This window comes from Meles meles, chromosome 5 (assembly GCF_922984935.1).
Source record: "Meles meles chromosome 5, mMelMel3.1 paternal haplotype, whole genome shotgun sequence".
In the NCBI taxonomy this organism is placed as follows: Eukaryota; Metazoa; Chordata; class Mammalia; order Carnivora; family Mustelidae; genus Meles; species Meles meles.
The window spans coordinates 105038906-105052125 of record NC_060070.1 but is presented as its reverse complement, the minus strand read 5'-3'; the positions used below and the strand labels follow the sequence as shown (position 1 = coordinate 105052125).

Genomic DNA, 13220 nt, shown 5'->3' with positions numbered 1-13220 from the left:
GCCCACATTAGTTACCAACATTGGATATACTTATAATAGTGGATAACACTCTATCCAACCCTCTCTCCCCCTGTCATGTGTTCCATAAAGGAGTGTGAGCTATGCTTTGCTCACTGGTATATCCCCAGTGCTTAAAACAGTCACTAGCACATGGTTAAGTACTCAATAAATACGTTGTGAGGGAGTGAATGAATGAATAAATGATGTAATGAAAAGATATGCATCTTGGGGCACCTGGGTGGCTCAGTGGATTAAGCCGCTGCCTTCGGCTCGGGTCATGATCTCAGGGTCCTGAGATCGAGCCCCGCGTCAGGCTCTCTGCTCCGCAGGGAGCCTGCTTCCTCCTCTCTCTCTGCCTGCCTCTCTGCCTACTTGTGATCTTTCTCTCTCTGTCAAATAAATAAAATAAAATCTTTAAAAAAAAAAAAGATATGCATCTTTATCAATGTTGGAAACACTTTTGATAATAATCCACTTAACTTTCTGTAATATCATCCACTGATCTCTCTTAGTGTCTAAATTAAGTTCAAATTATGAAGTAATTTTAAAATGATTTTTAATTGCTTAACAAGTAGAAATACAATCAGTGACAATTATTAATGAAAACAGTAAACAACCCAGTTATTGTTTTTTAAGGGTCATGATGAAATATCCCTTTAGTGTCATATAAAAAACTTCATTTACTCTCTACCATACACATAACAAAAGCTTAACAGAACATCAGTGTATATCACACATGTGTGAGGTACCTCTAGCAAAGAGGTGTTGATTTCTCTTTCCCACATCTGCTTCACCACTCTTCTTTCTGGATCATCCTTTCTCTGCTCCTCACTATTAAGCAAGATCTTGGAGATGTCTGTAAGGTCTAGCTCATGACTACCTCCTAAAATCCTGCCTGATGACTTTAACATACAAATTAAAAGTACAATGTGGTCGTTTTGGAAAAATGGTAAATTCTCAACCAACAGGTCTGTCTACTTAAAAAAAAAAAATGCAAGCAGGTAGGACAGAATTAACATCGTAAGAAATAAAAACACAAACTGGTTTCCAATGTGGATTGGAAAGATTATAGTAATAAAACAAACAGTAATGCTATTTTACACTAAAATATCAAGTTGCAGAGAAAGAAATTCTAACCATGATTTTTTCTTTGTCTTAAAGACAAATTTATATTTATAGGAAAATTTAAGTCTGGTATGTAATTACTACTTAAAATCTCTAGGGAAGACTTTGTGCACATGCACAAAGATAGTATGACAAGCCCTTCTTCGTCTTCTATTTATGTAATGTTTTTTATTCTTCACAATGGAGCCTGACCATTTAAAAATTAAATGTGTAATACCAAATGTAGGAAGCTGATAGTTTAACTAGTAATTAAAATGAAGACACTTCCAATGAAATAAAAATTTTAAAGGTTAAGGAAGATTACTCCTGAGTAGACCATCAACATTATTTTTTGGAAGAATATTATGTTTACACAAATATATATAAAAAAGGACAATGTTATTAAAAATACATTTAATTCTATGCAAACATTTTGACATCATTCCCTTTAAACTATATATAATACAAGTCACATGAAAGTCTAAGCAGGTAAAAGGAATGGAAAAGGTTTCAATAATTTCAAAGAAATTAGGGGTTTTTGTTTTGTTTTGTTTTTAATTACAGCAATGTGGTGCTCCAGTTACAGCAGGACAATACAGCTGAGTGAAACCCATAAAGAACATTGCCCAGTAAAAGTTTTTAATCTGTTTCCATGATCAGTTTCCATTACTCTCTTCTAATAATCATAAACAAAGATCTCAAAGGTATTCTATATTAGTGCCACATAAGAAATAGAATTTACAGAAAAACAGCTATGACAGCTTTATTTATATTCATTTTCACTCCTAAAAAATAAACTAGAATCATCTGTACAGTACAAATAAAATTAAACAACTAATGCTATTTGGGAAACTACAAACAATAGTCAAGAGCCTCTCTATTTTTTAGTTCTTTTAACCTAAATATATAAATTCAAAGTTAACTGGAAAACTGTGATAACTATATTAGAATACATGATTTGTATCTGCATTAACATGTATTCTATTCTTCTGTACATTTTCCAAAATAGCACAAAAATACAAAGCAAATATCAGATGCAAAAGCAAAAAAACCATGTTTCCAAATACATTTGTACCAACAGATTTCTGGTCTCCTTTAGAAAACAAACTCAAGAATTCATTATCCTGAGTCTCTTCAAGGCCACTTGATGTTGTGTGGTAATAACTTTACAATTACATTTCCTCAAGACTTCTTCTAATAGCTTCTTCTAATTCCACATCTGCATTAACAAAACAGAGAATTTTAATATTTAGGGCAGAAAACTAATAAACGTGCTTTATGTAAATCTCATCAACTACATCTGTCTTTTCAAGAAAGGAAGGAAATACAAAGTTGAGAAACCTAGGATGACTTGGCAGGTTCTTCATAAAATCTGAGTGTTTCAAAATAATGAGACTCTGGATATAACCTCAGATTGAATTATAATATGAACTTACTAAGGAACCTGCAGGTTATTTCCAGTAAGGGACAAAAGTCAACAAACTTTTGATATCACTGACAATCACTTAAGGCAATGCATATAAGGCTTAAAATAGAAATACAGAGGCAAAAGCATGAAATGCCAAAATCTCACAGGCATTAAAAATTTCTTTTTAAGCTTTCTAGCATCTCAGGTAAAGAGTGAAACTCATAGCTATATAATGTCTTGAGAAGCATGTAATATATGCATTCATTTAACAAATATTTATCGCATGCCCACTGTATACCAGGCAAAGGAATACAATAGTAAACAAGAAAGACATTCTTGGGTTTACAAGTGGTTTCTCCATTTCCTGGCCTTCACCAGCTTCTCACACCAGATTTATTTCATCCCATCCAGTCCAAAGTCTCTCAGAGGCTCCTTGGTTCACGGGTACCAGTGATCTCTCTAAGATGCAGCTACACCTTCCTCTCAGCTGGGACACTGTGTTATGTTTCTGTAATTTAAAATACTACAGGCTAGTATACACTGTGTGTTAAATTAAAGCTAGATTCTAGGTCAGGGAGTTGCCCTAAGATGAATTCTAGGGATGAGAAAACACAAAAAAAAGCCAAGATGCTCTTAGCAAAGAAAAACAAGATGATAAGACTTGTAAAAAATATGAAAACTTATTTATAAAGTTATAATAATTAAGACTGTGGTACCAGTTTCTAGACGATAATACAAGGGAATAGCTTTATGACCTTAGTATAGGGAAATATTTATTAAACAGAATTTTTAAAAATATTATGGAAAACTATGGTAATTTGGAATCTATTAAAATTACTTTTATCCATTAAAAGACACCATTAAATGAGTAAAAAGGAAAGAAATACAGTGGGAGAAAATATTTGCAATACACGAAACTTGTACCCAGAAAGAACTAAAAAATTTTCAACCCCCAAAAATCAGTTAAAAAAATCCAAAAGAAAACTGTTAAGAATTTTGAAAAGGCACAGACATAATGGTCAATAAGCCTTATTCATCAGAAAAACGTAAATTAAAACCACAAAAAAAATAACCATATATACCCCTCACTAGCTAAAATTATAAGACTAATTTAAATGACTGTGAAAATGTAAATCAATAGGAACTCACATATACTACTGGGACCAAGAAAAAAACCTGGCAAAACCACTTTGGAAAAACAACTTGGCATTACCTACTAAACTTGAACATGAGTAAGCCCACTCCTAGGTATATATTCCCAGAAATATGCATATATGTTCATTAAGAGATATGTATGATAATGTTCACAGTAGCATTATCTAAAATAGCCAAAAAGTACAAAGCAAATGTTTATAAATAATAGATGAATTATGTAGGTATTAGAAATGAAGAAACCAAAGCTACATGCTAACATCTGGATGAATCTATAAAACAATGTTGTTTAAAAGGCATCCAGGGGTGTCTGGGTGGCACAGTTGGTTAAGTGTCCGACTCTTGGTTTCAGCTCAGGTCATGATCTCAGGGCCTCAAGACGGAGCCCCATGTTGGGCTCTGTGATCAGCATGGAGTCTGCCTGGGACTGTCTCTCTTGGTCTCTCTCAAATAAATAAAAAAATCTTTTAAAAAAAAAAAAAGGCATCCAGACATAAAAGAATACAGACCATGCTCGTGCTTTCCAATATGATAGATACTGACTCTATGTGGCTATTTATATTTAAATCGATAAAAATTAAGATTCAAGACTTAGTTTTTCAGTTAAGCCACATTCAAGTGCTTAACAGTTATACATGACTATTAGCAACCAGGTACAGATACAGAATTATTTTCATCATGACAGAAAATTCTTCTGGACAGTGATGAGTCTGTATGATTCAATTTAAATAAAGTTCAAAATCAACCACTATTCAACTAGTATTTTAAGACATGATAGTGGCCACTGACAATCGGGAAGGAGCGTAGGGAAAGTAACTAGAAGAGGGAGTAAGGGGGATACTTCTAAGGTACTGGTTGTTATGGTTGAATTATGTTCCCCCCAAAACATATGTCCAAATCCCTAGTACGTATGAATGTGATCTAATCTGAAAATAGGGTCTTTGCAGGTGTAATCCATTTAAGATGAGGTCACTAGGTTGAGCCCTAATCCAACCCAACTGGTGTCCCTATAAGAAAGAAATGCCATGTCGGGGCGCCTGGGTGGCTCAGTGGATTAAGCCGCTGCCTTCGGCTCAGGTCATGATCTCAGGGTCCTGGGATCTAGCTCCGCATCAGGCTCTCTGCTCCGCGGGGAGCCTGCTTCCTCCTCTCTCTCTGCCTGCCTCTCTGCCTACTTGTGATCTCTCTGTCAAATAAATAAATTTAAAAAATCTTAAAAAAAAAAAAAATGCCATGTAAAGACAGACACACAAGTAGAAGAAGATGGCCACATGATGATGGAGGCAGAGATTAGAGTGGCACATCTATAAGCCAAGGAGTACATATGATTGTCTGTTAATAACTAAAAGCTAGGAGAGGGAAAATAGCCCTACAGACAATTTGACTTCAGTTTTCTAACCTCTAAAACCATGAGACAGTAAATTTCTGTTGTTATGAGCCATCTAGTTTGTAGCATGTAATTATGGGAGCCCTAGCAAATTAATGTGTTGGTGATGTCCTATTTCTTTAACCTGAGGGATGGTTACCAGCTTTGTGAGATGTTTTGTACAACTTTTGTGTGCGTTATACAATACACATATAGAACTAAACACTGGAGAATACCAGCATATAAATTGTGAGGAAAAGGATCAAGTGAGGTATTCTAGAGTCCTTTTATTGTTGCATAAAGGCAGACACTTTGGAGGTATACTTAAGTCTTTAAATTGTATATAAGGGCGCCTGGGTGGCTCAGTTGGTTAAGCAACTGCCTTCAGCTCAGGTCATGATCCCAGGGTCCTGGGATCGAGTCCCGTATCAGGCTCCTTGCTCCATGGGGAGTCTGCTCTCTCTGCCCTTCTCCCCTTTCATGCTCTCTCTCACTGTCTCTCTCTCAAATAAATAAATAAAATCTTAAAAAAAAAATAAAATAAATTGTATATAAAAAATGTGGTGAAGGGGCGCCTGGGTGGCTCAGTAGATTAAATCCTCTGCCTTCAGCTCAAGTCATGATCCCGTGGTCCAGGAATTGAGTCCCACATCAGGCTCTATGCTCAGCAGGGAGCCTGCTTCCTCTTCTCGCTCTGCCTGCCTCTCTGCCTACTTGTGATCTCTGTCAAGTAAATAAATAAAATCTTAAAAAAAAAAGTGGTAAAATGCCAATATAACCACAAAACCTGGAAACTAAGTATACAACTTACAAACCAATTAAAAGAGAAAACTAAAAATAAAATAGCAGAAATGCATATAAAAATACTGTCTAGGGGGCGCCTGGGTGGCTCAGTGGGTTAAAGCCTCTGCCTTCGGCTCGGGTTATGATCCCAGGGTCCTGGGATCGAGCCCCACATCGGGCTCTCTGCTCAGCAGGGAGCCTGCTTCCTCCTCTCTCTCTCTGCCTACTTGTGATCTCCGTCTGTCAAATAAATAAATAAAATCTTTAAAAAAAAATACTGTCTATAGTGAACTTCTAGGAATTAAATTTGGGAGTTAAAAGATGATAAAAACAAAAACCAATTAAATAGTCCCACTTCTAATAATAGTATAACTTATATTGGATTAACCCTCCAATAGACAACAATTATAAACTATTTTAAGGCACTGGAGAGCAACAAAAATTAGGTAGAGACAGGACAGAAGCTGATCACTAAAAGAAACAAACTGCACAGGGTTCAATGTGCAGGTTTATGGTTTTGTTTTGATGAATGTCAGGGCATTCATCAATCCTTTTGGGAAGGTAATAGAACTTCATGCAGAAAACCAAACTCTGTGGCTTAAGGCTTCATAGACAGAGTTTGTATCAGTCATAGCTGCTAGAAAGTGAAGCTGGAGGAGGGGAGGTTTTGAAAGAAAGGTATCCCAGAAGAAATAACAAAGTAATAGAAGACAGGATTTTCTAAATCTACAAACTCTTAGTGGACTTCTGAATTGTGCATACAAAGGAGAGGATCTAAGATTCTCAATGAAAAACAACAACTGGGAAGTAAAAGGAGTAAGCAATTTTAGCTGTTGCCTGCTGTGGAGAGGCAGAGTTTGGAGTATAGGTCTAGCAAGGTAACCGCTGAAAACAAAAACAAAAACAAAACATTCCTCAGATAAAAATAACAGAATTAAAAGAATCTGTAATATATATCCACAACATCCATATACATCAAAAAAGGAAAAAGAAATGTAACTAAAGAGCCAAGAGGAAGACCAGGTAATTGAAACTAATCCCCAAGATTAACAAGCTGTTGGAATTAGCAGAAAACAATTTTATTTTCTATTTTCATTTTTTAAAAAGATTTTATTATTTATTTGACAGAGAGAGCGACAAATCACAAGTAGGCAGAGAAGCAAGCAGAGAGAGAGGGGGAAGGAGGCTCCCTGCTGAGCAGAGAGCCTGATGCAGGGCTCCATCCAGGACCCTGAGATCATGACCTGAGCCGAAGGCAGAGGCTTTAGCCCACTAAGCCACCCAGGCACCCCAGCAGAAAACAATTCTAGAAAAATTAAATTTTCATAGATTTAAGGATGAATGGATAAGAAATCTCAACAGAGAAATCAATCTGTTTTTAAAAAAAACAACTAAATGAAAATTCTAGAACTGAGAAATATAGTATTTGAACTGGAAAATTCACTCAGCTTAACACTGGAGAATGAAGGGGAAAAAAAATATAAGTAAACTTGATGGTTGAACCACAGAAATTATTGAACAAGGGGGTGCCTGGGAGGCTCAGTTGGTTAAGTCTGATTTTGGCTCAAGTTCTGATCTCAGGGTCCTGCAATGGATCCCTGCATCGGGATCCATGCTCAGTGGGGTGTCTGTTTGTCCCTCTGCCCCTGCTCCATTTGTGCTCTCTCTCCCAAATAAATAAACCTTAAATAATTATCCAACAGAGAAAAAAGATTGGAAGAAAATGAACAGATCTCTGGATAAATTTAAGAGACCTAACATATGTATAACTGGAGTCAAAAAAGAAAAGAACAGAGACCAAGTGGGGCAGAAAATTATAAAGAAATAATGGGTGGAAATTTCTAAAATTGGGGAAACAGGGGAGCCTGGCTGGCTGAGTCAGTGGAGTACTTGACTCTTAATCTTGGGGTTGTGAGTTCAAGCCTGATGCTGGGTACAGATATTACTTAAAAACATCTTTAATATTGGGGGGAACATAATTACAAGGAGCTAAGAAAACTCCAAGGAGGTTATAAATACAAAGATAACTACATCTAGGGGGATTATGGAGAACTGCTTAAATCCAAGGACAAAGTAGAAATACTGAAAGGAGCAAGAGGAAGAAAATGACACATTACATACAGGGAAACAATAATACAAATTATGATGACTTCTCATGACAAATAATGGATGCCAGAAGACAATGGAATGACACCTCAAAGTGCCGAAAGGAAAAAATATTTGTCAACTAGAATTCTTTTTTTTTTTTAAGATTTTATTTTTTCATTTGCCAGAGAGAGAGCAAGAGAGTGTGAGAGCTCAAGCAGGGAAAGTGACAGACAGAGGGAGAAGCAGGCTCCCTGGGAGGGACTCGATCCCCAGAACCCTGGGATCATGACCCAAGCCACAGGCAGACGCCTAACTGGCTGAGCCACCCAAGCGTCCTGTCAACTAGAATTCTAATGCTAGAGAAAACATTCTTCAAAATTCAAGGAAAAATAAAGATTATCTTCATATAAGCAAAAAGGAATATTCATCACTAGCAAAACGCATATCATGAAAAATTAAAAAAAAAAATCCTTTTGGCTGAAGGAAGAAAAATGACACTAGAGGGAAACTCTAAATCTATTGGAAAGAATGTAGTTTACTGAAAATGGCAGCTGTGAATAAATATAAAAGGGTATGTGCTTTTTCTTTTCTTTCTTTAAAATTCATAGCACTGGGGCACCTGGGTGGCTCAGTGGGTTAAGCCTCTGCCTTTGGCTCAGGTCATGATCTCATAGTCCTGGGATCAAGGCCTGCATCAGGCTCTCTGCTCAGCAGGAAGCCTGCTTCCTCCTCTCTCTCTGCCTGCCTCTCTGCCTACTTGTGATCTCTCTTTCTGTCAAATAAATATAATAAAATCTTTAAAAAATAAACAAACAAAATAAAATTCACAGCCCTGTTTAAAGTAAAAAAAAAAAATAACATTTTCTGGTAGAATTTATAATACATGTAGATGTAATACAAATGGCAACTACAGTACAGAGACTTGGGGGCAGGACATAAACTAACCTATAGTATTAGAAGGTTTATACATTTTTTTTTTAAGATTTTATTTATTTATTTGTCAGAGAGAGAGTACAAGCAGGCAGAGTGCAGGCACAGGCAGAGAGAGAAGCAGGCTCCCCACTGGACAATGGGCCCAATGCGGGACTCGATCCCACAACCCTGGGACCGCAACCCGAGCTGAAGGCAGTGGTTTAACCGACTGAGCCACCGAGGTGTCCCGGAAGGTTCCTACATTTTAGATAAAGTGGAGTATAGTAGCACTCAATACACTATAAAAAGCAAAAACCATACACTGTAATCTAGAGCAACCATAAAAATTAATACAAAGGGCTAAAAGCCCATAGACCTATTAAAAGTAAAAACTGGGACGCAGAGTGGCTCAGTAGATTAAGCATCTGCCTTCAGCTCAGGTCATGATCCCAGGGGTCCTGGGATTGAACCCCACGTTAGGCTCCTTGCTCAGCAGGGAGCCTACTTTTCCCTCGGCTGCTCCTCCTGCTTGTGCTCTCTCCCTCTCTCTCTTTCACTCTTAAAGAGTAATAAATACACAAACAAATAAGATAGTAAAAACTAAATACACACAATACAGTAAAATATAGTACTATAATCTAAAAGAAGGTACGAAAGTAGGAACTAAAAGATAAAAGAGGGGACAAACAAAATGGCAGACAAGACTTCAACCATGTACGAAATTACATTAAATATTAAGAGACTAAATAATCCATTCATTAAAAGTAGAGATTGTTACAGTGAATCAAAAAGTAAGATCAAACTTCATGGTGTCTATAAGAAATGTACCTCTCCCTCTCCCAATGCCTCTTACCTTCATCCATATGCTCACTCTCTCTCAAAAAATAAATAAAATCTTTTAAAAAAATTTCATGATTAAAGGTGTTACCAGAGATAACATTTCATAATGATAAATGTGTCAATTCATTAGGAAGACACATCAGAAACACAAAACAGAATTTTCCAATTAAAAACAGAACTTCAAAATATAAAAGTATAAATAGAATTAAAGAGAAATATAATCCACACTCACTGATGAAGAATTCATTATCCCTACTACAAAACCTGATAGATCAACTAGATTTAAAAAAAATGAGTACAGATAAAGATTTGCTATCAACTACCTTGGCCTAAATGACATTTATAAAGTATTCTACACAATAAACAAAAAAACCACATTCTTTTCAAGTGCATACATAATGTTTACCAAGGCAGACTACATGTTGGCTGATAAAAATCTCAATAAATTTTAAAAGATTAAAGTTTTACAGAGTATATTCTCTTACCATAACAGAATTAAATTAGAAAGAATAATAAGACACTCAAATATTTGGAAACTACACAATATACTCCTAAAGAGCCAACAGGTAAAAGAAGAAAATCCAAGGAAAATTAAAATATTTCAAATTGAAATATCTTTCAATTTCAAACAGCAAAAATACAAGATATGAAAATTCATGGAACATGGTAAAAGTAGAGGACTGACAAAGTTGTCTGTGGGCCAAACCCAGGTCAAAGACAATTTTTGTAAATAAAGCTTTTTGAACATATGCACAAGCATTTGTTTATGTGTTGTATATGGCTGTTTTCATACTATAAGCGTAAGTTGAGTAATTGTAACAGAGACAATGTGAACTACAAAGTCTAAAATATTTATCACCCGGTTTTACAGGAAAAGCCTGTTGATCCTGGCTTAGAGGGAAATTTATACCTTTAAATGTTTATAAATGTATAAATTTAAACCTTTAAATTTAAATTTAATGTATTTTCTCTTCCTTATAGTTTTCTTAATATTTTTATCTATAATTATTTTATTGTAAGAATACAGTATATAACACATATAACATACAAAATATGTATTGACTATTTTTTAAAAGAATAATTAGAGAGAGCAAGCACATGCACAAGTAGGGGGAGTGGCAGACTCTCCCCTAAGCAGAGAGCCTGCCGTGGAGCTCAATTCCAGGACCTCGAGATCATGAGCTGAGCTGCAGGCAGAACTTAACCAACTGAGCCACCTAAATGCCTGTGTATTGACTATTTTTTGTTTTATTTACTGTTTATTTATTTTAGAGAGAGAAGGAGTGAGCATGTGTGAACTGGGGGAAGGGCAGAGGAAGAGAAATCCAGACTCTGAGCTGAGTGTAGAGCCCAATGCAGGGCTCAATCCCAGAACCCTAAGCTCATGATTTGAGCCAAAATCAAGAGTTGGACACTTAATCAGCTGAGCCACCCAGGTGCCCCTACAAAATATGTATTAATAAACAATTTGTTATTGGAGGCTTCTAGTCAACAGTGGGCTATTAGTAATTAAGTTTTTGGGAAGTTAAAACTTAAATGTAAAGTTTTGACTCTGTGTTTGTGTGTGTGGGGGAGGGTGTGTCAGTGTCCCAACCCTATGCTGTTTAAACGTCAACTCTAGTTTGGAAAAGTAAACAAATGGACGACTGTAGCCTTCAACAAAACAACAGTCTGGGGAAGAGCGAGAATATGATTTCCAGAGGTACTATAGTATTTGCGTACCCAGTTTTAAACAACAAAACACAAAGAATACAAAGAAACAGGAAAATACGGCCCATTTAAAGGGGAAAAAATGAGTTAAACTGTCCCTGAGAAAACCTAGACACTGGACTTACTAGACTAAGACTTTTAAACCAACTGTTTTAAATACATCCTTTTTCTTTTTTTAAAAGATTTTATTTATTTATTTGACAGAGATCACAAGTAGGCAGAGAGGCAGGCAGAGAGAGAGGAAGGGAAGCAGGCTCCCTGCTGAGCAGAGAGCCTGATGGGGAGCTTGATCCCAGGACTCTGGGATCATGACCTGAGCCAAAGGGAGAGGCTTTAACTCACTGAGCCACCCAGGTGCCCCTGTTTTAAATATATATATATATATATATTCTAAGAGCTAAAGTAAACCACAGACAAAGAACTAAAGGAAACCAGGAAAACAATGTATGAACAAAATGAGAATATCAATAAAGAGACAGAAATTATGAAAAGCCACCAAATAGAAATTTTGGAATTGAAAAGTGCAACTAAAATGAAAAATTCATTACAGGAGTTTAACAAATTTAAACAAACAGAAAAAAGAATCAGCAAACTTGAAGACAGGACAAGTTATCCAATTTGAAGATAAGAAAGAAAAATAGAAAAAAGCAAGAAGAAGTTAAAGGATGGTGGAGTAACATCAAATGCAATAAGATATGCATTATCGGAGTCCAGAAGAAGAAGAAAGGGACAGAATGAATATTTTAAGAAATAATGGCCAATAAATGTCCCAAATTTGATGAAAGATATGAATCTACACATCTAAGAAGCTCAACAAACTCCAGGAAGAAGCTGAAAGTGATCCATGCTGAGACACATTACAGTGAAAGCATCAAAAGTCAAAAATAACAAAAGCAGCACGAGAGAAGCAACTCATCATGTGTAAGAGATTCTCAGTAAGATTAATAGCTTATTTTTCATCAAACCACAGAGGCCAGAAGGCAGTGAGATGACATAGTTAAAGAGCTGAAAAAAACCCTTGTAAATCAAGAATTCTACATCCAGCAAAATCAGTCTTCAAGAATGGAGAAATGAAGACCTCCCCAGATAAACAAAAGTAAGGGAGAGTCTGTAACTAGTCTTGCCTTTTAAGAAATGCTAAAGGGAATCCTCAGGTTGAAATGAAAGAACATTAGACAATAACTGAAAGCTATATGAAGAAATAAATATTTGTAGGAATTTTGTCTGCCTTAATTTCACTCTCTTTGAAAGAGAGATAATTACAGTAGAATAGGAAAGAACTCAATAATAGGAATTAGAATACTTACACATGAATCATGCCCATCATTTTAAAATTATGAATCTGGAGGCAAATTACTTAAGGTTTAGAAGACTTGTTATGATTATAGAGTTTTCTCTCTTACCCTGTCCTTGTTCTTTAAACTGGCAACAATATGTTTTACTATTTATAAGATTAAGTATATGATGACTGTTATTATCTGAAGAAACTCTAAGGCAAATCACTGTCATTTATAGAAAGATGGTTTTGCAATGGCAACCACCCACATAATGCTGGTCTTTTTTCTTTTTTAGTGGATTGAGTGAAGAAACCTCTAAGTAACCATTCTACAAAGCAGGCCTTAGATGCAGATAACAGTGAATAATAGTAATAATGATGATTAAAATCACAACAGCAGGGGCGCCTGGGTGGCTCAGTGGGTTAAAGCCTCTGCCTTCGGCTCAGGTCATGATCTCAGGGTCCTGGGATCGAGCCCCGCATCGGGCTCTCTGCTCCGCGGGGAGCCTGCTTCCTCCTCTCTCTCTGCCTGCCTCTCTGCCTTGTTGTGATTTCTCTCTGTCAAATAAATAAAATATTAA

The 13220-nt window shown here is 36.2% G+C and overlaps 1 protein-coding gene across 9 annotated transcripts in view; it reads right to left on the bottom strand.

The window, feature by feature from the left end:
- Positions 1 to 539: 539 nt before the first annotated feature.
- The window catches only part of ZNF451 (zinc finger protein 451), a 101883-nt gene continuing 89202 nt past the window's right edge, over positions 540 to 13220 (bottom strand). For 7 of the 9 annotated variants that reach the window (XM_046005410.1, XM_046005413.1, XM_046005415.1 and 4 more), the window contains one exon: positions 540 to 2323. Coding sequence is in view for 4 of the 9 variants with exons in the window: in XM_046005413.1 (XP_045861369.1) it covers positions 2277 to 2323 (47 nt within the window). In the remaining 5 variants the exon portion in view is untranslated. Of the gene's footprint in view, positions 3021 to 13220 lie in introns of all 9 variants that reach the window. The other 2 variants (XM_046005414.1, XM_046005417.1) reach the window with 1 other exon arrangement.